This window comes from Sprattus sprattus (assembly GCF_963457725.1).
Source record: "Sprattus sprattus genome assembly, chromosome: 12".
In the NCBI taxonomy this organism is placed as follows: domain Eukaryota; kingdom Metazoa; phylum Chordata; class Actinopteri; order Clupeiformes; family Clupeidae; genus Sprattus; species Sprattus sprattus.
This window is the reverse complement of record NC_137910.1, coordinates 15,778,151-15,803,334: the sequence shown is the minus strand read 5'-3', so window position 1 is coordinate 15,803,334 and position 25,184 is coordinate 15,778,151. Positions and strand designations below refer to the sequence as shown.

General features: G+C 46.5%; 1 protein-coding gene across 4 annotated transcripts in view; it reads right to left on the bottom strand.

Annotated features, from left to right (window-relative positions):
- The window catches only part of ubr2 (ubiquitin protein ligase E3 component n-recognin 2), a 41,689-nt gene that overhangs the window by 6,000 nt on the left and 10,505 nt on the right, over window positions 1-25,184 (bottom strand). The window contains exons 4-35 of one of the 4 annotated variants that reach the window (XM_080848825.1): window positions 24,185-24,295; window positions 22,813-22,943; window positions 21,399-21,537; window positions 20,981-21,043; window positions 20,451-20,571; window positions 19,710-19,814; window positions 19,295-19,383; window positions 16,486-16,584; window positions 15,077-15,240; window positions 14,812-14,911; window positions 12,709-12,837; window positions 12,312-12,495; window positions 11,886-11,947; window positions 10,913-11,083; window positions 10,701-10,766; window positions 10,343-10,465; window positions 8,688-8,751; window positions 8,182-8,306; window positions 7,913-7,965; window positions 7,483-7,585; window positions 7,084-7,132; window positions 6,469-6,623; window positions 6,187-6,283; window positions 5,849-5,958; window positions 5,570-5,650; window positions 5,258-5,442; window positions 4,811-5,010; window positions 4,568-4,661; window positions 4,235-4,393; window positions 1,269-1,360; window positions 410-485; window positions 150-298 (exon numbers count right to left, since the gene is read on the bottom strand). In XM_080848825.1, coding sequence (XP_080704951.1) covers window positions 150-298; window positions 410-485; window positions 1,269-1,360; window positions 4,235-4,393; window positions 4,568-4,661; window positions 4,811-5,010; window positions 5,258-5,442; window positions 5,570-5,650; window positions 5,849-5,958; window positions 6,187-6,283; window positions 6,469-6,623; window positions 7,084-7,132; window positions 7,483-7,585; window positions 7,913-7,965; window positions 8,182-8,306; window positions 8,688-8,751; window positions 10,343-10,465; window positions 10,701-10,766; window positions 10,913-11,083; window positions 11,886-11,947; window positions 12,312-12,495; window positions 12,709-12,837; window positions 14,812-14,911; window positions 15,077-15,240; window positions 16,486-16,584; window positions 19,295-19,383; window positions 19,710-19,814; window positions 20,451-20,571; window positions 20,981-21,043; window positions 21,399-21,537; window positions 22,813-22,943; window positions 24,185-24,295 — 3,649 coding nt within the window. Of the gene's footprint in view, window positions 1-149; window positions 299-409; window positions 486-1,268; window positions 1,361-4,234; window positions 4,394-4,567; window positions 4,662-4,810; window positions 5,011-5,257; window positions 5,443-5,569; window positions 5,651-5,848; window positions 5,959-6,186; window positions 6,284-6,468; window positions 6,624-7,083; window positions 7,133-7,482; window positions 7,586-7,912; window positions 7,966-8,181; window positions 8,307-8,687; window positions 8,752-10,342; window positions 10,466-10,700; window positions 10,767-10,912; window positions 11,084-11,885; window positions 11,948-12,311; window positions 12,496-12,708; window positions 12,838-14,811; window positions 14,912-15,076; window positions 15,241-16,297; window positions 16,397-16,485; window positions 16,585-19,294; window positions 19,384-19,709; window positions 19,815-20,450; window positions 20,572-20,980; window positions 21,044-21,398; window positions 21,538-22,812; window positions 22,944-24,184; window positions 24,296-25,184 lie in introns of all 4 variants that reach the window. The other 3 variants (XM_080848827.1, XM_080848826.1, XM_080848828.1) reach the window with 3 other exon arrangements.

Here is a 25,184-nt window from a genome sequence, read left to right as displayed (position 1 = left end):
GACAGATCTATAGACTGGATGGTGTGTGTGTGCGTGTGCGTGTGCGTGTGTGTGTGTGTGTGTGAGACAGACCTATAGACTAGATGGTGTGTGTGTGTGTGTGTGTGTGTGTGTGTGTGTGTGTGTGTGTGTGTGTGTGTGTGACAGACCTATAGACTGGATGGTGTAGGCACAGCTGCCCCAGCACAGTATGGGTACCCTGGGATCCTGTTCATTAGGATGCACCTTCAGCCCCACCTTATAGGTAGCCGTGCCGAAGGTGGTCAACATCTCCTTGATGGTGTCGGAGTAGGGGCTCCTGCCACAGAGGGGGAGGGGGACAGGGTCAAACCCACACACACACACTTATTCTATCACATTCACTGTATATGTACACCAAACCACTGTGTGTGTGTGTGTGTGTGCTCACGTTGGAGTGTGATCCAGTCTAAATCCCTCTGGGACTGGGCAGTCAGGCTCACTCTCTGTGTCCACACACTCCGCACCTGTGGGAAAAACATAAAATCATTGCACTACATTTTAACCCAACCCAACACACACTTCAACATACACATGCAAACAGGCAGTGATTAGGTAACAATCTGGGCCAACTGCTTACCAACAACACTAACAATTACACCACACTCATGTGTTTGATCACACACTTCAACACACACATGCGTTCGATCACACACTTCCACACACACATGCGTTCGATCACACACTTCCACACACACATGCGTTCGATCACACACTTCCACACACACATGCGTTCGATCACACACTTCCACACACTCATGTGTTTGATCACACACATGCGTTCGATCACACACTTCCACACACTCATGCGCTCGATCACACACTTCCACACACTCATGCGTTCGATCACACACTTCCACACACTCATGCGTTCGATCACACACATGCGTTCGATCACACACATGCGTTCGATCACACACTTCCACACACTCATGCGTTCGATCACACACTTCCACACAGATGTGATGATCAAGGATGATAATAACTTTTCTAACTTTAAACCACACTGTCCCTGAGACAACTGGACTACATGTATCTTTTCTACCCGTGTTATCTGGTATAACTAAAGGCCTCCAGTATGTTTGCAAAATCCTACTTCTACTTACTAATAAACAAAAGAGTTTCTGATTGTCTTCAGACTCCACCACATTTGTTACAGTTAATCATTATCCTACTGTCGGACCCAGTTGTATCTCTCACACACGTAGCACACACACCACAGGTGGAAATCTGGTTGCTAGGATACTCACTGATGGGTTTGGCCTTCCTGTGGGCGGCTTGAAGAGCCTTGACCTGCTGACCAATCGTCTTAAGCCATGGGGCCAGGGCGGGCTGCTCACAGCTGCAGAGAGTGAAGAGGCGCTGTTACAGTGACACTGTATAACCAGTAGGGGGCAGTAGACCATGGTCACTGTGACTGGGTCACTGTATGGGTAAGCAGTGACAAATTGATCCTTTTTAGTGGCTCAGCCTGCTTAAGGCAACCAGAGCACACACATATTACTACACACACACACACACACACACACACACACACACACACACACACACACAGCGATGAACTTAACGTATAGGTGATGAACTTAACATAAGTGATGAACTTATCCATTTTAGTGGCTCAGCCTGCTTAAGGCAACCTGAGCACACACACACACACACGCACGCACACATACTTGCAGGTGTCAAACTGTACTCTCTTGAGTATTCTTCGGGTGAACACAATACTCATGCTTCCTGTCACCTGAGGTCATTCAACGATCCATATTTTAGTCCTTTCCTTTTTACTGACACAAGATAACCATCAATGGGTAGGACTGAAGAGGGACTGAACAACTTCAGCCCAGACTCGAACCTTGGTCCTCATGGTCACTCAGACCTTGAACGCACATATGACCCTGCACACACATATAACTACACACACACGCACACACAGACACCCTTGTTGGCACTCCAACCCTGCACCTCGGCCTCCCCCCCATTATCAATGAGACTGAATCAACAAGCACTGAAGGCCCCCACAACCTTCCAAATCGGGGCTCTTCAGTAGTGACGCTGGGTCTGATTGGTGGACATGCTAAGAGCAGGCTGGAGTCACAGGTCATCCAGCGGGGTGCGTGACAACCAGAGTGAACGGGGCCTATAGGTGTGTTATGTGTGCTTATTACACGGCTCTTCTTAATGCTGTAGAATGCTCCATTCACTTGAATGGGGCTTCCCAACGTTCTGCGGTCAACTATTTTCCGATAACTGACCGTTGCTATGCAGTTAATGACCGCTGTCAAGGAAAGTGGCCTTTTTGCCTCTGATTCACATCTTTCGTAGCACTCCGCAAGTAGTACGGTAACTTATCAAGGGAGTTTCAGCGGACGGTTGAGCAGCTGTGTTCTAAAGAATGTTCAACTGTCTTTGAAGTTCAACGTCTTTGGCGAACTATTTCTCTGCTTTTTAACACTACGTATAGTAACAAAAACAAATACATTGTAAAAAGACACACTGTGTTAAGTAATTTTTTTTAGTTTTAGCCGTATAATAAGCGGGATAATGTATAGAACGCCGGTCATTGTCGGGAAAATAAGCCCCTTCACGGTGAATCAACACCCCTCCGCTTCGCGTCGGGGTGCTGTTCGCCATGTCGGGGCTTATTTTCCCGACATTGACCTGCGTTCTATACATTATCCCTTACATAATCTCTCACACACACACACACACAGGACTTCAAATGACTCCGCCAAGATGGCTGTGCCTTTAGCAGAGTTCAGCAAGTACCCTGGATTATGCTGGTCACTCTCTGCTTATCTGGAGCCCCTACACACACACACACACACACACACGTCCCACCCTGTTTTTATCACTGGAAATACCTGTTGGACACAGGGAAGACTGGTGCAGTGAAACCTGGACACCAACTAGGTATATATTCCAGCAACATCCAGAGTTCAGGGTGATAACTGAATGCCTGTGAGACCAGGAAGCTAGTCTCTAACTGACTGTCTCTCTCTCTCTCTCATGCACACACACACACACACACACACACACACAGTGCTGGTGAAAAACAACCTGCAGTGTAAGCTGCTGATGGCCTTTTACCGCTCCACCATCGAAAGCGTACCGGCGCGTACTGCATTTCGGCGTGGTACTCCGGTGGTTCTGCGGCAGACAAGAGAGCCCATCAAAATATCATTGGCTGCTCACTGCCCTCCCTGGAAAACGCTGCCTGCTCCCACTACCTCAGTAGGGCCAAAAACAGTACAGGTCCTCAATAGCAAGGACCACACGTCTAAAGGACAGTTCAGTCACCATATAGATAGGTAGATGGATACTTTATTAATCCAGAGGGAATTCTGGTGTGTTAGACCAGAATGTAACTGTATTTATGGAGGATATGCAAGGACAGCCCAATATTGCAAAGTACCTCAGGGGAATAATTAATTCAATTGCCATATTTGTTTTACTTCTAAATGTTTTATTTACTTTATTGGATTCTTGTTTTGTTGTATATTGTCTCTCATGGAACCAACAGCACTCCAAATTCCATTGGATGCAGAGCTATCAGATAAGAATAAAGGCTCACACACACACACACACACAGTGAAGGATAACTAGCTTGCAGCTTAGCGAAGACTCAAGGGTAGTTATTGGATCAGCAGGTTTGCTAAATCCACATGTAACAAATATATCCACAGCCTAACAAACTCTCTGCCTAGAGACCTCCCTCTGCAGCCAGGCCTCTGGACATGCGCGCGCGCGCACACACACACACACACACACACACACACACACACACACACACACACACACACACACACACACACACACACACACACACACACACACACACACACACACACACACACATTGCCTGGGTAGAAGAACTCACTTGCTCACTGTAGGAACCATTTGGGAATCTTAAAAAAAAAAATTCAACACTGCAGCAACTCTTCAAGCGCTGATTACAGGTTCCAGGAAAGAACATCTTAACCCATGAACTGATGGGGTTAGTTCTTCTCTCAGGTCTAGCAGGTAGTGGTGTTGGACTAACTGCACTGATCCTTGGTGATTGGCCCAAATGATGCATTACAGTGCTTAACGGTCATCTTTATTCAGCCATGATTTCATATCACCAAGTAAACATACTGGTTTTGAAGTAAATATGTCTTAACGCCTGAACGTTCATGTCCAATGATCAAAATAATGGGCAAGACACACACACACACACCTGCTGGAGGTCTTTTTGAGAGGCAGAAGGGGGATGACTGTGTTGCTTAGACACTCGCAGAGTGGACACAGGAACTCTCCGTTCTCCACGTCGTAGCTGGTGTGCACACGCAACCGCTGCTGCCGCCGCTGCTCCTTGGCCTGCACCGCCTCAAAGTACCTGCAGGGGGAGCACACACACACACACACATTAATGTAGACACATACACACGTGAATGCAAACACACACACGAACGCACATTAATGTAGACACATACACACGTGAATCAAACACACACACGCACGCACGCACATGAATGCAAAGTCACAAACGCACACAAATGCAAAGACCTACCTTTGCCAGCAGTGGGAGTGCATGATGTGTCCACAGCTTCCTGTGTGTGTGCCGATGGACAGGTCAGGGTGCATGTAGAGGGGGTCATATTTCTCTGCAGAAAACAGAACACACCCACATCAGCAACACACACACAATAAAAGTCACTTGCACACAATCACATTTAGCACACCACACACAAACAAACAAACAATAAGTAACTTGCACACCACATTTAGCACGCACACACACACACACACTGACCAGGGTCTGGGGGTGGGCGCTGACGGTTCTTGGACATGACTGTGGACCTCTGGACGAAAGCGGCCAGCACCATGGCTCTGCCGTCGGGGCGGATCTCCTGCTCCTCCTGGCACAGGATGCACGTCACCACCTGCTTCCGCTCACACACACGCGTCCGCCGGGGACCCACACACACCAGCGCCGCGTCCGCACTCGTCGGACTAAGGGGGGGGGGAGATCAAACAGTGTGTGTGTGTGTGTGAGAGAGAGCGAGAGTATAGACACAATTCTACACTTTGGGAGCTGTGGAGGTATAATCTGTGCTGTGAGAAGCAGTTCCACGTTCCCTACACTGGAGACGGACCTGCCAGCAATGAGGCTAACTCTAGCATCTTTCGCTGAATAATTGGAACAGATCCTCGTTTTTGCTGATAAAGTTTGTGTGTGTGTGTTTGTTTGTGTGTGTACCTGTGCTCTGCTGAGGTAGATGTGGAGGCCTCCAGCTCGTCTAGGCTGGTCTGCTGGAAGAGCTCCTTGTTCTCGTTGATGAAGTGTCTCTGCATTTCAGACATCTGGGCCATGATCTTCTCCCTGCGCAGCCTGGCCATCTCAGCCTTCCTCTTCCTCTCCGCTTTGTCCTTGTCCCGCACCGTCTACACACAAACACACACACATTAGCAAAATAGACCCCACATACACATACCAATTTGCACACACACACACACACACACACACACACACACACACACACACACACACACACTGGCAGTTTTGAGTCACCTCTTCTTGGCTCTGTCCTCCATGATCTGCCACAGGAGTGGTGACAGTGCGCTCCCGCATGGTCTTTATGCTTGCCACAGTCTGTGCAGAAACACACACACAAGAGTAGAAGAGAGAGAGTGTATGAGTATTCGGAACTCTTCGGTGAAAGCCAACATCTGCTGCCCCCTAGTGGGAGTATGCAGGGATGGACCTGATGTGTGTTTTCTCTCCTTATTTCTGTGCTGTGCGGTGATGAAGGCAGAGGAAGAGGATGTTGTTTGGGGGATGAAGGCTAACCTTGAGTATCCAGCGGATCGTGTCCTTGTGCACCTCCAGATGGGGGGCATTCTGCAGGGTCTCCAGCAGGGCCAGAATACTGGCAGAGTTAGAGGGAGCCTCACCAGGACCTGACACACACAGACACACACACAGACACACACACACAGACACACACACACACACACATACACACAGACACACACAGACACACACACACACACACACACACACACACACACACAGGGAAACAATTACGAACAGTACACAACAGCTTGATTCCTGTTCCATCTAGATTATGTTGTATGTGTTTACAAGGATATTCTTCAGTGTGAATGTGCAGGTGTGTGTGTGCTTACGTGAGATCTTGAGTGTGAAGTTGAATGTGGCCTCCTCTTCACTGTTTTCCAGCTGCTGGTGCTCCTCCAGGAGAGCCATTCCCGTCAGGTGCAGCACCTGTGTGTGTGTGTGTGTGTGTGTGTGTGTGTGTGTGTGTGTGTGTGTGTGTGTGTGTGTGTGTGTGTGTGTGTGATGCAGAACAAGTGTTACACACACTCTTATTAAAAATGTCCCCCCTGTGCAAGCCCCCCCCCCCTTGCCCTCTATGGCATAGACTCAGACCAGTGACCCCCCCTCCTTACCCTCTGCAGCATAGACTCAGACCAGTGCCCCCCGCTGGGCTCGACGGCCCACTGCAGGACAGTTCCCAGAATGCTCAGCAGCACGTCACACTGCAGCAGGTTCACCAGGCTGGCAAACAGAGGGCAGTACTGGGGCAGCACCGGAGGCGGGAGCGCTGAAACACACACACACACAGAGGCAATGAGATACATAAATATGCAATGACAATTACAACACACACGCAATTGCCAGACAGACAATCCCAAATCTCCCCAAAAGATGTTTAACATACGAGTCCAATCAGCAGACTGTGTTTGCGTGTCCTTCATTGTTTGTGTCCCAGTTAATCCACGTGTGTTAGCGTCCCCCACGTGTGTAAGTGCCCCAGAGTGTGTTAGTGTCCCCCACGTGTGTTAGCGTCCCCCACGTGTGTAAGTGCCCCAGAGTGTGTTAGTGTCCCCCACGTGTGTTAGCGTCCCCCACGTGTGTAAGTGCCCCAGAGTGTGTTAGTGTCCCCCACGTGAGTTAGTGTCCCCCACGTGTGTTAGTGTCCCCCACGTGAGTTAGTGTCCCCCACGTGTGTTAGTGTCCCCGTGTTTCTAAGCAGCATGAGATGCAGTGAGGGAGGCCAGTACCTGTGTCCTCTCCATGCTGTCTCTTCAGCTTCCTCTGGGCCTCTTCCGCCTGCAGCACACACACACACACACACGTGAACACACACACACACGTGAGCACACACACACACGTGAACACACACACACACGTGAGCACACACACACACGTGAGCACACACACGTGAACACGCACACCAGAAATGACATTCCTACAGTGTATTCACATTTACGCATATGATTATGCTGGTGTTGTTGAAGATGGAGGGTTGTTGTTGTGTGAGAGAGGACATTTCCAACGGCGACACAGGGGCAAAGACAGATTTAACAGCCTTTGCACGTGAGCGCTGTGTGCTTGAGTGTGAATTGTGGCACTGTGCACAAATGTAGTCTGTGTGTGTGTGTGTGCGCACATGTACGTACCTTTGACTGGTCTGCACGTGAGTAGTGATGAAAGTAGAGGTTGAACTGCTTTGCACAAACTGGTCTCAGTTCATACAGCCCCCTGCCTGTTACACCAGGCTTCCTATACAGCACAAACACAAGAACACACATTAACATGCATCCACACAGTCACAATGACGGCAATGGCTTAAGTGGGAATGGGGGTGACAACACTGCCTACTTCTTTGCTGTTATTGACAGTTAAGTGGAAATATAAATTTGATATCTATTTTGGCTCATTTGAATCTGCCATTGTTCTGGATTTCGTATGTGAAAGGGACTTAGAGATCATGATGAGATTCCCTGCCTCTTTACTCTGCAATTCAATCGAATATGTGAAATAGATTTGTATCAAATTAATTCTGTTGTCCAGTGAAAGAGAGCAAGAGTTAGGGACAAAAGAACTCACTTGAACGAAGCCACACTGTCGATAATACTCTCCATACCAGTCTCTTTATTCTCCTGCAAGGGGGGGAGACAAAGGGAATAAGGAGAAAAGCAAAAATCAGCTCCATACCTGCACTGCTGCGTACTTCCACTAGGGTGCAGCAGAAGTTAGCTTTCACAGAAGAGATGCTCATACACTTTTTCTTCTATGTGTGTGTGTCGTGTCGTGTGTGTGTGTGTGTGTGTGTGTGTGTGTGTGTGTGTGTGTGTGTGTGTGTGTGTGAAACTCACATTCTCTGGTAGTGCTTTGACCAGTTCGCTGTGGGCCATTGGTCTGATGCAGAGCTGATGGATAACCTCACGCTTGATCTCATCACACGGATGGACCTGACCAATACCTGCCACAAACCTCTCACCTGGGAAACACACACACACACACAAATTAGTTTTGTAACTCACACTCACCTACAGGCCACACATATACTGCATCTAATGCATGAACACCTTCACAAACAAGAGTGTGCAGTCACTGAATTACACAAACATTTATGTCTATTACTAAAGTCTCACACACGCACAACCTTAAAACAAACTTAAAACTTTGGCACAAACTATACATGTGCACTTAGTGCAATATATATAGTCACAAGATGAATACATGATATACACCCACCTAAGGGCTGACATATTCTCACTCTCACACAATTTAGCCACATCAGATGCTGTAGGCTCAGGAGCTGTACCAACCACACACAGTGCCTACACACACACACACACTGATTGGTCTGCCAACTCACCCACAACCATGATGATGAGGTGAAGCATCTCCTCTATTAGAGTGTTGTTCTGTTGGACCACATCCTACACACACACACACACACACACACACACAACACCATATATTAACTGGGGGACTGGGGTAGCAAGGGGAGGGACACCTTTAAAGTTCAGCATCTCAGAAATACTTGACAATTAAAGATAAAACATTATAACAAATATAAATATCCATCTTGATTAGCAGTTAACCCAATACAGTCACAGTTGGAAACCTATGTGTTTAAGGAGCTGTGTGTGTGTGTGTGTGTGTGTGTGTGTGTGTGTGTGTGTGTGTGTGTGTGAGTGTGTGAGTGTGTGAGTGTGTGAGTGTGTGAGTGTGTGAGTGTGTGAGTGTGTGAGAGAGTGTGTGTTGAAGGATGCTGCCGATGAGAATATGACCCAGTAATCAGAGGGCCCATCATCCACAATGCATTGCCATTCCACCATATACTCTGTGTGAAATTGTTTGAGTGATGCGTGTTCTATGCATTATTATTCATATACTCTGTGTGACTTTGCTTGAGTGATGTTCCAATACCAATGTTTTATGCATTATTATTCATATACTCTGTGTGAAATTGCTATGATTGATTAAGTCATTAAACCATATACCTTGTGTGAAATTGATAATCAGCGTACCCAGCTGAGCGCTGCTTGTGTGGAGTTTAGTAACGTGTTTTTGCAATATTTTTATACTTTGAGTAAGGATCTGCTTGAAGGTGAAATTTGATTAACCTGTTTTTGCATTATTATTCATATAAATTGTATTTGAGCTTTCTGAAACTAGCGTTTGAAACAAACCAGAAAATGTGTAAAGTGCTGCTCTACTTAATTTTGACCTATGTGTTAGATCTCTGGGGGTGCTTAGCAACGTACACGAAGCAGACAGGAAGAGGCCCCTGATAATACAGGAAGCAAAGGGGTGTCAAGGGCAGGCTAAGAACCTAGGTTGCTAGACGACCCAAGGGAGGGATCAGCTGTTGAAGGAGGGGAAGTGGTAAAAGTTTAAAAGCCAAGTCCGCTGTGGATTTGGCAGTCTTTTCTATTACGCGCTGAATTGACTCAATTGATTGCTCTGTTCACTTTTTACTTATTTCTTAGTTTATACTTTTGTAAAGGTCCAAAGCCTATAGTCTAGTGTTTTATTTTGATTTGTGCTTTTGAGCACTTTTGCCTCTTTTTATAATAAACAATCAGAGGTCTTTGTTAAAATCCGTACACCTGCTTCTGCGTCCGTTCCTTGTTTGAGTACCACTGAATTCGCTGAATCACCTTACTCATAGCTTGTCCAGGAACCGTGCTGTGACTTTGATAAGGTTGCCTATTAAAGAGGTGGAACCATTGATGAGCTGCAGTGATCGGACGGGCGAGTGACGGGTAAGTGTTCCCCTTGTCCTTCACGGGATAAGCATACAATAGGGGGCTAAGAGAGTTCCCTTGTTGTATGGTGACAGAGACGCAAAAAGGTGGAGCTATAAGGAGTGCCAAGATTTCCGAACTAGTCTGTACTAAATGTTAGTGACAAAGTGCCGTCTTAGTTAATTGTGAGAGCTGTCGAAAAGGCTCTCGGCGTCGAAAAGCAAACAATTAATTATTACTTGGAGGTTACTAAAGGATACATTTAACAGTGTGTTACCTTGTTGGCGTTCTCTCTGCTGTATCTCTTGCGTCCATCGAGGGAGCTGAAGATGTGGAACAGCTCAAAGCGACTCAGCATGATCATTAGGAAATGGTTGGGATCCATCATGGATGCTCCTGCCTGGTGACCACACGCACACAGACAGGACAGACAGACAAAGAGACAGTCAGCGACAGACAGACGTCAGAAGTGTAGGCACAGACATAAGAGTCGGACCCACATGCACAAACACGCACTTCACCTCGACCAGAACACACCAAAGAGGCTGGCTTATTGATATAGCAGTCACAGCGCATACTGAACCGCACTGATGGCACACTGCAAACTTCACTTCTTTAAACACACTCACACTCACCTGTAACATGATGAGGTCTTTATCAAACATCTCCACCCTGCACTTCACATTGTGGTAGTAGTAGATCTGCACACAGACACAAACCATGAGACAGACAGTTAAATAATGCTGGGCAGTAATACTCATGCCTCTACAGTAACTCTCCAGTAACCCAACAGTAAGACTCACAGCTCTACAGCTATTCCTCTGGAGCACCCAGTATCCCTCCTCACCTGATCGACCAATGAGAAACCATTCCTCACCTGATCGACCAATGAGAAACCATTCCTCACCTGATTGACCAATGAGAAACCATTCCTGCGCCACATTCCAGCATGCACCTGGGCACAGAGCACCAGGCAGCGGAGGGGGTGTTCTATCAGCATGGGGGGGCTCAGCTCACTCTGGGGAGGGGGGCAGACGAGGAGAGGAGTAAGAAAGGATTACAGTGTTAAGGCGAGACACTACAGGTGAATAGGGTATTTTTTTTAAATAATAGATATCACCATGAAACTTCCTCAGTTGATTACTCACACATGTATGAACAAAAAATGTATTACAAGTTTCTGTAATTACTATGTTTGATTATGCAAATTAGGCCTTATCTAATTAAATATGCTCAAATTTGCATATATTTCCGGTAGATATCTCTGGACATAGATTCAGGAAGTGTCAAGCCATACCACGTGATGCGTCTGAGCGAATCACGTTATCAGAAACCACCGCAAACCAATGAAATTGCGTCCTTATGTTTAAACCCCCGTTTTTGCTAACATCATTGGTTACTGCTGGAAAGGAAATGTCCTTATTTGGATTAGATAACGTTGTGTGAGAGCTATAGCGCTTTCCAACGGTACCAAACATGTCTAGCATCAGAAAGCCGACATACTGCACGTTACGTTAGACTGCTAACTTTCCTGGAAACCTATGAGAATGCTGACGCCGCGACCAGACAAAATGTGAATAAATATACACATTAATGTATAATTAGGATATTTTCTTTATGCTAGTATGAAAGATTACATGTTTAGGGAGTGAACTAGCTCAAAATCTCAAAATTGACCACTGCTGAAAAAACAATGTTTTTGCCTGCCGTGTCTCGCCTTAAGAAGGAGAGGAGGGTAGACGTGACTTCAAAAAAACATCAACTCTTATTGAAACACTACTTATCTTATAATCTGTTTAATTTCAAACACACAAACTCACCAGGGGTAGTTGCTCAGGAAAGCGGTAGGCCACTTCGGTTTTGCTGAGGAGGACATGTAAACCTGGGGAGAGAATGACAACAGTTAATATCAGAGACAAGCGGTGTGTGTGTGTTGGTTTATGCTGCCGGTGAGACACAGGTAGGTGGATGCTGTTGAGATTACAGGGAATCTCCTGGCACAGTACGCAGTAGTGAATGCTGTGTGTGTTACCTGTGAGTGTGAGTGTGTGTGTGTGTGTGTGTGTGTGTTCGATACCAGTGAGCAGGTGGGACAGGTGGCTGTTGACTTACTCATGGATTACGCAGTGAATGGTGTGTGAGTAACTTGCGAGTATGCGGGATAAAGGTCGGTGGATACAGAAGTTTTCCTCACTCACGCAGTAGTGGACCGTGTGTGTGTGTGTGTGTGTGTGTGTGTGTTATACCTGCGAGTAGGCGGGACACGGGCAGGTGGATGCTGACTTTCTCCTGGCTGACGCAGTAGCGGATGGTGTCGACCGAGTGTCCGCACATGCTCAGTGTGATGGGCTGCTCCCCATCAGTGAAGCCGCTGTGGCAGTGTGTGAGGATGGAAAGGCACTTCCTGTACGCCTCGATCAGAACCGGTTCCTGTCACACACATGCGCGTGCACACACACACACACACACACACACACACACACACACACAGTGAAAATCAATGATGTAGAAACACACACACACACGACAGAAGCCACTCCCCCAACGTGGATATGAGTGAATGAGTGAGTGTGTGTGTGTGTGTGTGTGTGTGTGTATATTTAAGAAAAAGTTTGTGTTTGCGTGTATCTGTTTGTTACTCACATCAGTAGCACACCACTCCTGGATCATTGATATGATGTGTGTGAGTTTCATCTGTAGGGTGAAGGCCGCCTCCCACTCTGGCTCCATCTCTATGTGCTGTCCAACCTGCCTGACAACAGGATCCATACCCTACACACACACACACACACACACACACACACACACACACACACACCATCAAAACATGACATTGCATGGACACATTCATGGTTCAAACAGACATTTGAAATGAAAACTAATTGGAAATGTGCACACAGACACAAACTAGGGCTGGGCGATATGGGAAAAAGTTATATTTCGATTTTTCCCCCCCAAAATTTTCGATTTCGATTTTATATCACGATATGAACAAAATCACCCCAATTTTTTTTGAAAAACGTACATGCAAATACCCGCATTCTGGTGCATTTTACCATGTTTTTCTCTGAGATGTAAATCATGTTATCAGCATATCAAATTCACAATTGATATAGGTTTGGTGGCCTGATAATTATTTTGGCTACATTCAAACTGACCACCTCATTAAAGTATGACTGTTCAGGTCAGAAATGGCCAAATGTGTATTGAAACCCAAAGTCTTTAAGGATGGAAGCTGCCAGAAGTAAACGGTTCACGTAGGGGAAATAGTTTTCATACATGGCAAAGCTTGACAGCATGCCCAGCACACCAATGTTCATTTTATTTGTGGCATTGACATCATCTTTCGTGTGTGAGTCAAAGAGAGGTATACAAGTGAGTGACACATTAAAAAAAAAAAATCTTCTTTGGTGAGTGTGTTTAGTCGCTGCTGTCGTTAGAAAATCTGCCATTAGCTAGCTAACGTTAACGCCAGATTAGCTCACGGTTGTTATGGCAATAACAATACGATTATAGCCAGATAATGTCCATTGGGTGGTCCACTACAGGTAAAACTTGGGCAACTCTGACTTACTTTCCTCTTCTTCGAAAAAAAAATCCGTATGTCCATTTCTGTGGTCTGCTTCTAGCGCGACGCTCCGATCAAATCAGAGAATGAATGAACATTAATGACAGTTGAATCTGCGTGCGCGATGAGGCTGCGTAGTACACCAGGAAAACGCGGAGTGGATTTATATTGCTGTGGGTATTCCCCACTGATAAAGTTGAACGGATTTAATTGTGAAGCAATGGAAAGAATAATGGACTAGTAGACCAGCAGTCACGCACGCACTATTTTGACTGCAAAAGTGGGGGGGTCGAAACGACTTGTTTTGAAAAGTGAGGGGGTCTTGTCCCCCCCCAATTACATTGTCGCGACGCCCATGGGCTACGTGCGGCGCTGTATTCGCGGGTCTGTGAAAACATTGATTTTTTTTTTTTTTTTGAAGGCGCCGTCTAATCGAACGTCTCATTTAAAACCGTAGAAAAAAATTACATCGCGATTAAAATCGAAATCGAAAAATCGCCCAGCCCTAACACAAACACACCAGAAGAACTTTGCTTCCTTCCACACACGCACACGCACACACACACGAACCTTGCAGCATCACACACATGCATGCATACACACACACAGATCAGGACCTTCCAGACCGCACACTACATCACACACATTTGGGCACAGACAGTAATCATGCTGACGTCTTTAGAGCTTCCTGCTGTCAGAGATCAAGTCGGTTAACCTACTCAGAGTTGGAGGTTGCCGTGACCCAATTAACTACAAACACACCAGACCACAAGTGGCACAATAAGCACCAGCAGTTTATAGACACAAACACTATTGTAAAGAAAGAAAATATGAATTAGTTGTTCTACAGCCAAAAGGCATTTTTTGTCTCTTAACGCATGTGTTTCAATACGCCATCTACTTCAAAATCAAGTCCAATGCTGACGTAGATTTGACTGGTTGGTACATATCTACGTCATGCCATGCATAGACTCTCGGCCCAGTAAACCTTCAGCCACTTGTCCACTCTTGTATTTTTCTAAATTATGCAGTTGGTGGACTTAGGCTCTGAGCTGGTGGGGCAGTTCCACTTTAATTGGACAGTACAGGTGTATTACAGACCACACTGCCACCAGGTGGTAACCTGCACACAAGCATAGAACTACAGAGAGCAGCCACCAACCAGCCTCCATGGTTACCTGCATGCACTTGAGCAGTTCCATGAATGCGTCGAGTCCCTCCAGAAACTTCTCCCTGAGCTTGTCTGACCACTCAGTGGGTCGGCTGATGAGGACGTACCTGCAAAACACGCGCAATGCTGTTTAACACACACACACTCGTGCAGATAGTGGAAGTACAAATCATATTAAACATTTGCGCACATGCACCATCTTACAGCCATCTACAACTATGTGTGTGTGCACTTGTATTAAGACACACACAGACTCTCAGACACACACATACTTGAGGTCTCCAATGAGGCTCTGAACCCTGCGGAACTTGAAGGCCTGCTGGGCAGTGTAGCGCTCGAACTGGAAGCGGCCCTGCAGGTCCCGGTGTCGCAGGTGGTCCACAAACGTGCGGATGATGGTTGTCATCAGGTTCTCCTCTGTGATCAGCATCCGTGCCTGACCAGGTCAAGGGGGGCAGAGGGTCAAGGGTGAAGGGTGAAGGGTCGTGGGGCAGCACACCCTGTGTTTTCAGTGTGGGTGAGAAGCACTAAAGCTAATGGGGTGAATATGGTGGATATGTGTTTGAGCTGTGGGTATGTCAGTGTTTGAGCTGCAGGTATGACAGGTGTGTGTTAGAGCTGCAGGTATGTCAGGTGTTTGAGCTGCAGGTATGTCCGGTGTTTGAGCTGTGTTTTTTCTGCATGTGTGTGTGCGCGAGCAGTTTCTGCTTATGGTATGTATGCAAGGTGATGGCCGTGTGTGTGTTTGGACACACCATTTGTTCTAACACTGTTTCTGCTTAGGGCGTGCAAGTGTGTGTGTGTTAGTGCTAAAGGTGTGTTTCACATCACAAAATGGGGGGATGAAAAAAGAGCAGTTTAATTGTGTGAGGAGACCTCCTCTGAGGAGGGAAGAGACATGATCAGCATGAGGGCTGAGCACCTGTCGATGCCTAACACCAGGTGCATCTACACGCTTCTGTCACTCACTCACTCACTCACTCACTCATTCAGCAGTCTTTCAACCCATTATTCATGCCTTCATCACCTTCTCTAACCTTCATCCATTCAACAGTCCTCCCAACCACCTCCCTCTTTCTGTTCCATCATCTCCACCTACTATTCTATTCACCAGCCTTCCTTCTATCCATCCATCCCTCTCGTTCTGCTGTCATTCATAAATGTATTCATTCATTCATTCATTCAACTCATGCACTTTCACCCACCCCATCTATCCATCCATCTATACATCCATCTATTAATCTTTGTCATTTCCTCCAAACCTTTTACAATTTCTCTTCCATTCAATGGGCCCATACATCCCCAAATCCATCTTCTCTTCCATTCATTCATCCAGTCAGCATATTTATTCATTAACAGCCATCCATTCATGTCTCATTTTCTCTCTCTCTCTCTGCAATTCATCCATCCGGCTCTCCCTCTTCATCCCTTTCACCATCCATCCATCCATCCCTTCATCCTCTCTCCCCCTCCTCTCACTTGTCAATACTCACCAGTGAGGGCACAGTGAACATTTGCACGGAGAGGTCAGTGACCGAGTACTCCCTGTCATGGTCGTCCCTCACATAGTCGCTCTGCAAGCGCTCATAGTTCTGACAGGGGAAGGAGGGAACGAGGGAGGGGGAGGAGAGGAAACAGAGAGAGGAGAGGAGTGTGTGTGTGAGTGCGGGCAGGTACTCACCATGGTGGGGACGGTGAAGAGCTGCACTGACAGTGAGGTGATTGACACTAAGCGTTCGTGGTCGTCCTCCATAAAATCTGTCTGGAGGTGCCGGTAGTTCTAGACAACAAGGGGGGGGAGATTCACCTTCCTGTCAAAGGGCAGCAGGCCCCTGCACCCACTGAACCCCCCTTCAAAATCTGCCAGATACTTGTCCCCCCCCCCCCACCCAACTAACCCTCCTCCTTAAAGGGGCCAGTGGGTCAGCATAACTCTACAGTGGCCAAAGCAGGGGGTTAGTGAAGCGCTGTATGTGGAGGTCACACGTGTGCAGGGCCTGATCATTTACACAGGCCTTTATTTTACCTTCATCCAGCGTCAGCAGGACAGTTTATGGAAGGGATAACGGATGACACGCGTTCGGGTAGCAGACATGCCTGCACGAATGAGGTAGTCATGCAGCAATGATGCGAGGTGACCGTTGCACCTCCAAGTGCATTAACATTAATGTCTGCTACCCAAACGCAGTTCAGTTCATTATCCCGCTCATGCTACACTTGCATTACGCCAATGTGCGGATATCATTTCAACGTTTTGAACTAAAACTGACATGTTTGCAGAACTACTTCTTTTTTTCTTAAAGCACAAACTGCCATTACATGTTCTAAATGGATGATTGATTTGGCCAAAGCCCAGTTGTTAGTTCTAAATGGATGGTTGCTGTGGCGAAAGCCCAGTCGTTAGTACCATACCTCTTGTTAGCATAGCTAGCATATCCCAGCATTCTGCTGAGCATTAGCTTTGTAAAGTGGTCCATTGTTCTGATGCAGCGTAACGGTACTTCAAGCTATCAGACATATAAAACATACTCTCTGTACTTGTCAGTCCACTAATATGCATTTAATTGATGTGCAAGTGCAATACAGTACAAGCAGTACTTTAATGGTGTGCAAATACCAAAATGTTGTCACAACAGGAAATTCAAGCAAGCCATTCAAGCTTACCTTTACAGTACTCTATATTAAGAAGGGCTACCACTACATCACACAGGTGTTCACTTTAAAAGTGCAAGCAAGGGTGTAAGCAAGGCTGCAAGTGTGCATAATGGGAGGTGGCCTTAGACTAATTCAGATCAAAGTCTCTCAAAACCGTAACCCAGACAGGGCAACTTATGAACACATCATGATGAAATAAAAGCATGTCATCAAAGCCACGCAGCAAAACAATATGCAGTCTTCTTGTGCAAGCCAGAGAAGAACGCTTTAAATGCTTTTTGTTGCTGCTGTAGTTAAGAAGCAATAACACGGATTCCTGGAGTTGTTGCGTTCCCCCCATTCCCGATCGAACACTGAGGGCCCCTGACTACAGGCGGCAGCAGCAGCATACTTGTGCTGGCTCACGGGTCAGAGTAGCGGGCATCAGAGCGCTCAGAGTAAAGCATGAGTGGAAACATCCTGTTGCGTGCTCAGGGGCTGTGTTGAGCAGCTAGTGGCTTATCTGGCCTGATCTGGTAAACTCAGGGCAGACACCAAGGAGCAATAGGAAGGACTTCCTGTGCCATCTAGGTTAGTGGGTCAGTAGGCGTCTGGGAGGATATGCCAAGCTCTAATCAGAACTTCAGGAAGAGACACAAACACACACAAATATAATAGCCAGGTGGTTATCCCTGATGGCCAGGTGGTTATCACTGATGCCCAGGTGGTCAGCCTTCACTGGGAGTGACGAATTGAGAACAAAACGTCAACACTGGCAGGCAGCATCTGACATTGGGGCCAGATACAGTCTGGATCCTGCTTCTATCTAGGCTGACATTATACGGCCTAAGTCCAACAACACAGCCTGGATCCTGCTGCTATCTAGGCAGCCATTATACGGTCTAACTGCGACATCACAAACGGACGGCCATGGCTCTTCAACCAATAACAGACAATGGAAGTGCACTTTGGGTCCAACCACACACCGTAACAATAAACACTACACACACCCTGTCACAGAGAACACTACACACACCGTCACAGAGAACACTACACACACCCTGTCACAGAGAACACTACACACACCGTCACATAGAACACTACACACACCGTCACATAGAACACTACACACACCCTGTCACAGAGAACACTACACACACCGTCACATAGAACACTACACACACCGTCACATAGAACACTACACACACCGTCACAGAGAACACTACACACACCGTCACATAGAACACTACACACACCACCACAGAGTGATGGGATAATTCCGTTTAACGTTCTACTTCTACAGACATCCTGACTAGTTTTACTGCAGTCAGTCTTAAAACGTCCTGGCTGTAGGTGCAAAACAGACCATAAAAACCCTAAATTAAGGTTCTCCCTACATCAGCATGCTAAGGGGCTGAAGGTGGACATCAGAAGAATCTGCACTGTCAGTGTAAACGCTACAATCTACACCATCAGTGCTAGAATCTGCACTGTAAGCGTAAAGGCTAGAATCTGCACGGTCAGCATAAAGGCTAGAATCTGCACTGTCAGCGTAAAGGCTAGAATCTGCACTGTCAGTGTAAAGGCTAGAATCTGCACTCTCAGCGTAAAGGCTAGAATCTGCACTGTCAGCGTAAAGGCTAGAATCTGCACTGTCAGCGTAAAGGCTAGAATCTGCACTGTCAGCGTAAAGGCTAGAATCTGCACTGTCAGTGTAAAGGTTAAATCAAGAGCTAGCGTGTGGGGGTTATTGCAGGCGTTTTACTCTGGCAGTGCTTGTCTGGCCTGGTTAGGTTGTTAAACGGCAGAGGGGAGGGGGTCTACGGCAGGCAGCAGAGACAGGGGTAAAGGCTTACCTTGGCAAACTGGATGGCGAACAGCTTCTTGTACTTCAGGTCCATGAGGAGACTGCTCATCAGTAGCTGGTGGTACACATTCCTCGCACCTGTGTGTGTGTGGAGGAGGGATAGGAAACATATACAACATTGTAAAGAATCTCTTCCCAGTCAGTCTCCTGGAAAGCAGTTGACTCTGTCCAGGGGTCACCTAGCTAGCTGGTCATCTACAGAAGCTGATGGGGTCACCTAGCTAGCTGGTCATCTACAGAAGCTGATGGAGTCACCTAGCTAGCTGCCAAACTGCTCTGATCTGATCTAACTGGTGAAGAAATCAGCTTCATCATAGCAGCTTTTTAGGGGGTTAGAGTGAATTCAGTCTTTGTTTACATCTTACATTAGTTTGACCGCATGACTATAGGCTGACCGGCCTCACCTTTCCACATTTTTGAGTCACAGAGCATGAATGTGTCCACCATAGAGTCTTCCCCTTCCGGACCTTTCTGCAGGCCCACCTGGCACAAGATCCTCCTCAGGGCATCTAGAGAGAGAGAGAGACAGAAGATTGAAAGTAAGGTGGAGAGAGAGAGAGAGAGAGAGAGAGAGAGAGAGAGAGAGAGAGAGAGAGAGAGAGAGAGAGAGAGAGAGAGAGACAGAAAGAGAGAGAGAGAGAGAGAAAGCAGTTCTCTTCATACATGTCTGGTGTATTGGCTTGATTGCAGTAATGACAGCAGACCTGTTATTTGTATTAGAAACCGAGTTCATTCCATTATGGGCCCAGGATGTGTCTTATCGTAACAGGGGTTAATAGCGGCATGCGTGTGTTATCGACTGCATCCTCGTTGTCATGTTAATCTATTATTAAATTTAGCATATCGGTTGTTTAACTTAACAAACTGGCCGATAACCGACGTAGCTACGCTAGTACACTTAGTACATATATAGATTGAGGTTCAGGCCTACATACTGAATCTGGGGTATGCTCCGCATGCTTCTGTATTGCTTTTTACTGAAAGGCATCATCCTTTTTATCTGACAGTGTTTGACGGAGGGAGAGTGGGTGTTTGAGCAAGTGAAAAAGGAGGAGGAGACCAGGGATGACCAACAGAGAGGGGAAACAAACACAGTTGTGTGTGTGTGTGTGTGTGTGTGTAGGTGTGTTTGTGTTGACACACACCTGAGTGTCTGATGACGTGCCCCATCCAGTTGAGGGCTTTGAGTGCAAAACACTGATGAGCCACTACTGAAGAGTGCATCACCTGCACCCGCAAGGGTTTCGACTGCCGGCTGGTGTTCCTCTGTGAATACACACAAACACACGCAATATGGAGGTCAAAACTCAGTATCCTTAAATGCTCTCCTATGCTAGACAGTGAGAAAACACTGACTGAAAGCACACATGCTTTGGTCTTGTTCTTTCTTAGACACACACACACACACACACACACACGAAGCACAAAGCCACAACCAGCAGGTCAAAGCACACTCAACCTCAATAGCCCTTTTATGCTGGACTATGAAAACCCACTCAATAAAAACACACTTATCAAACAGTGTCCTCATTCTCTCCCTCACACACACAGACACACACACCGACACACACACACACACACACAGACAGAAGACCTGTAGACCACAGTCAGGCTAGTTGCTCAGAAATTAAACCAGAGGCAGAGGAAAGGTACCACCACTATGGCAGTAACTCACCACAATGATAGACTTGGCCTGCTCACAGAACTGGAAGTCCCCATACCGCACCGACTTCCTCCCCTACAGGAGAAGAACACATCAACATGTTAACTTAGCACAGATCAAACAAAACCTCATCAAACACTCACACTGAGGTCTCAGACACACACACACACACACACACACACACACACACACTTGTTTAATACACAAACAAACCTAACCTCTATCACAACTGTTCTCACGCATACAATAACTTGACATCAAACATCACACACTTAAATCACAAACACAACAACACATTTCTATGGAGTGACAGATTATTTTTACATATATATATATATATAAATAAACAAATAAATCAGAGTCTGCCTGCTTGGTCTGGGATGTATATGTGAGTGAAAGACAGACCAGGATAGTGGGCGCAGTGACTCACGTCTCTGTCGACGGTGGTGGCGAAGCTGACAGCCTCTTTCTGAGTGCAGCTGACAGCCTTCTGCAGGGTGTAGATGACCTGTTCGTACGTGTGCACCTCATCATTAAACAACATGCAGTAGAAGGTGTCTGCTCGCTCCCTACGGACAGAGGGATGGATGAGGGGAGAGAGGATGAGTGTGTGTGTGGGATGATGAGAGAGTGAGAGGATGAGAGAGAGAGAGAAAGAGGAGAGGGAGAGATGATGTGTGTGTGTGTGTGTGTGTGTGTGTGTGTGTGGGGGAGAGAGAGAGAGAGGGAGATAGAAGGAGATAGAAAGAGGAGAGAGAGAGAGGGGAGAGTTGAGTTAGTGTGTATCATGTGAGAGACATGTTGTTGTGGTGTGCAAATGTAACTGAATTTGCCCCGTCATGTTGAGAAGAGTCTATACAGTGTCTGTGTTAGAGTGCGTCAGTGAAACATCTAAGATCTAATATAATAAGATACACAGTGTGATCATTCATCTTTGATCGAGAGGGTTTGTATGTGAAAGCATACAAGAGAGTGTGTACATGTGACTGTGTATAGGAGTGTGTGTGTGTGTATAGGAGTGTTGAGGTGAAAGAGTTCTTACGGTGTGTGTGTGTGTTTATGTGCGTCATACATATATGAGAGTTTGTACACACAGTGGTCCAAGGAAGAGAAGGGTGTTCTAAAGTGTGTGTGCGTGTGGTAGTGTGTGTATGAAGACCAAAGAGCTAATTGTGGACTTCAGGAAGAAGATGGTGCACACACCCCCATCCATATCAACGGGATGGAGGTTGAGCGTGTTGCCAGCTTCAAGTTCCTGGGTGTCCACATCTCTGAGGACCTCTTTTGGACCCTAAACACCTCAACAATAGTTAAGAAGGCACACCAGCGTCTTTTTTTCCTGAGGAGACTGAAGAAGGGCCATCTGTCTCCTCAGATTCTGGAGAATTTCTACCGCTGTACCATTGAGAGCATTCTCACAAACTGCATCTCAACATGGTATAGCAGCTGCTCTGCTGCCCCCCCCCACACACACCTCCCCCCTGAGACTGTACTTTCCACCTCCACCCTGGCTGACTGCCACACACCCTTCTCCAGCCACTGATCATTTGCACTGTTTATTGCTATTTTTGCACTTCTGGTTAGATGCTAAACTGCATTTCGTTGTCTTAGTACTTGTACTCTGTGCAATGACAATAAAGTTGAATCTAATCTAATCTAAAAATGCATAATGTAGTTCGAGTTAGAGAAGAGTGTTCTGATGGAGTGTGTGTGTGTGTGTGTGTGGGTGTATAAGTGTGTTTATATGAGGTGGCATGTGTGCATAGAGTGGATCGAAATAGAGAAGAGTGTTCTAATGGTGTGTTTGCGTGGTACTGGGTATGTGTTTTTGTGTGTGCACATACGGTGGTTCGAGGCCTGGCGGAAGCTCATCCTCCTTCTCCCAGGTGAGCATGTCTACCGCATACTTCAGCACGATGGAGAAGACGTTATAGGTGCGCGCTATCATGTCTGCAGACAGGTGGGCCAGAGGGTCCTACATACACACAGACAGACAGACAGATGTCTTACATACACATTATGTCATATGTGCTACAGATAGATTGTCAAGTGAGTCATAGATAAAAGTGCGCTGTCACACACACACACACATAAAAAAAACCACATTGAAACATGGCATGCAAATGTCTTCATCCAGTGATGCACTTCACTGTTTAAATGTGAAAATTGACTTCCTTTATCTAGGCAACTTTATTTCCATGACATGTGTCTGTAAAACATGTAAATGCCCCTGTGTGGTCAGTGTGGAATAATGCAGGTGTGTGGTCAAAGCCAAACTTACACAAATCCAGGCAAATTGAAAGCCATGTAAAACCTTTATCCAAAGGCCACTTGGCGCAAGAGTGCTCTTGTACTGGCCGTGTTTGTGGGTGTGTGTATATGGGGGCGTGTGTATGTGTGTGTGTGTGTGTGTCTGTCTATGTGGGCGTGTGTGTGTGTGTGTATGTGTGTGTGTGTGTGTGTGTGCTTTGTTGTGGTACCCAGTGATATTATTTGTTAGGAATACCATAGAGAGCCATGTGAACTATGTGAAGACATTAAGAGTGTGGACTGAATGCTTAAACTTAAAGACTAAAGAGCTTCTACACAACTTCCGCACAACGTCTCCCTCAAGTCTGTGGTGGGGGGTGGGCGAGTCCCACACTGAAACAGGGCAAAAACAGGAAGTCTACCTGCACGCGATGGAGAGGTTATGCTCTGGGGGAAAAGACTGAAGTTTAGCTGTGTGGCTGTTGACGTACCCTAACCCAGAGTCCAGACATTGAACCCACTTCAGTTATAAACAGGCTGAAGAACAACTGGGCTCGCTACTAACAACTACCAACTGTGTCTGTGTGTGTGTGTGTGTGTGTGTGTGTATGTGAAAGAGACTGTGAGTGATTGATTGATTTAGAGAGTGATTGTGTGAGCGTATGTGACAGAGGGCATGTATGCATGAGTTTGTGTTTTTGTGTGTGTGTCTTTATGTGCAAGAGACTGAGTGTGAGTGATTTGATTTAGAGAGTGATTGTGTGTGTGTGTGTGTGTGTGTGTGTGTGTGTCTATGTGCAAGAGACTGAGTGTGAGTGATTGATTTAGAGAGTGATTATGTGTGTTTGTTTGTGTGTGTGTGTGTCTTTATGTGCAAGAGACTGAGTGTGAGTGATTGATTTAGAGAGTGATTATGTGTGTTTGTTTGTGTGTGTGTGTGTGTGTGTGTGTTCGTTCCCCGCCCACCTCCTGGGAGCTGTCGCTGATGTTGGGCTCGTGTTTCTGACAGTAAGAGCCCTCCTTCCATGCCTCCGTGTCTCCACAGTCACAGAAGCCACCGCCCCCAGAGGTAGTCATCTGCGTACACACATACATACACGGTCAGCAACACATAGGGCAGCCACATAGGTGTTTGCCCCCCACACCCCAACAAAATAACACACACTCAATCACAGGTGAATGCACTTTGTTCCATTGGCTTTGCACCCGCACTCTGCACAATGACAATTAAGTTGAATCTAAAATGCACACAGTTCTGTCCAGCTCGCTCTCTCATACAGAGAGAGAGAGATAGACCGAGTGAGAAAGAAAAGTAAAAGGCTAAATATGGTATTGATAAGAGATTATTGTCCTTATTAGTCATCAAGAGAATTCGTGAGCACAGACAGTAAAGCACAAAAACTCACACACACACACACACACACACACACACACACACACACACACACACAACTGGTAACGACAGTGCTGTTTCCTGGTCGGCGTAAAAGAGCCTCTTCACACTCTGTTGTACACAAACACACACACAAAATCTCAAAAGAGCCGACATGTGGAGAGCTAGCTGTCACAAACAGACACACACGCTCAAAGTCAGAGCACTTCCTCACTTCCCACTCACCTTCACAATGTGTGTATTTATAGTGGGTTTTCACACACTGGAGAGTGCTCGAGTCCAAGCACCCTGCCAGACACACACACACACACAAACTAGGGCTATGGGTGAGAGGTAGGCCTGGGATGCTCTCTCTGTCCAAATACCTCTACAATTTGCCAGCTAACTAGCAAAACAGCCAACATACTTGCATGTGCAAACAGTAGCGCACCTGGCACTGATAAAAGCTAGCAGGTGCTAACTTGCTAACTGATGTATTTTATCTATAGGTTTAAACCCCACTGGAGGCTCTGGCACAATGAAGGGTTACACCAGCTATATAAATTAAGGGTTAAAGGTCAAACACTAGCTGGT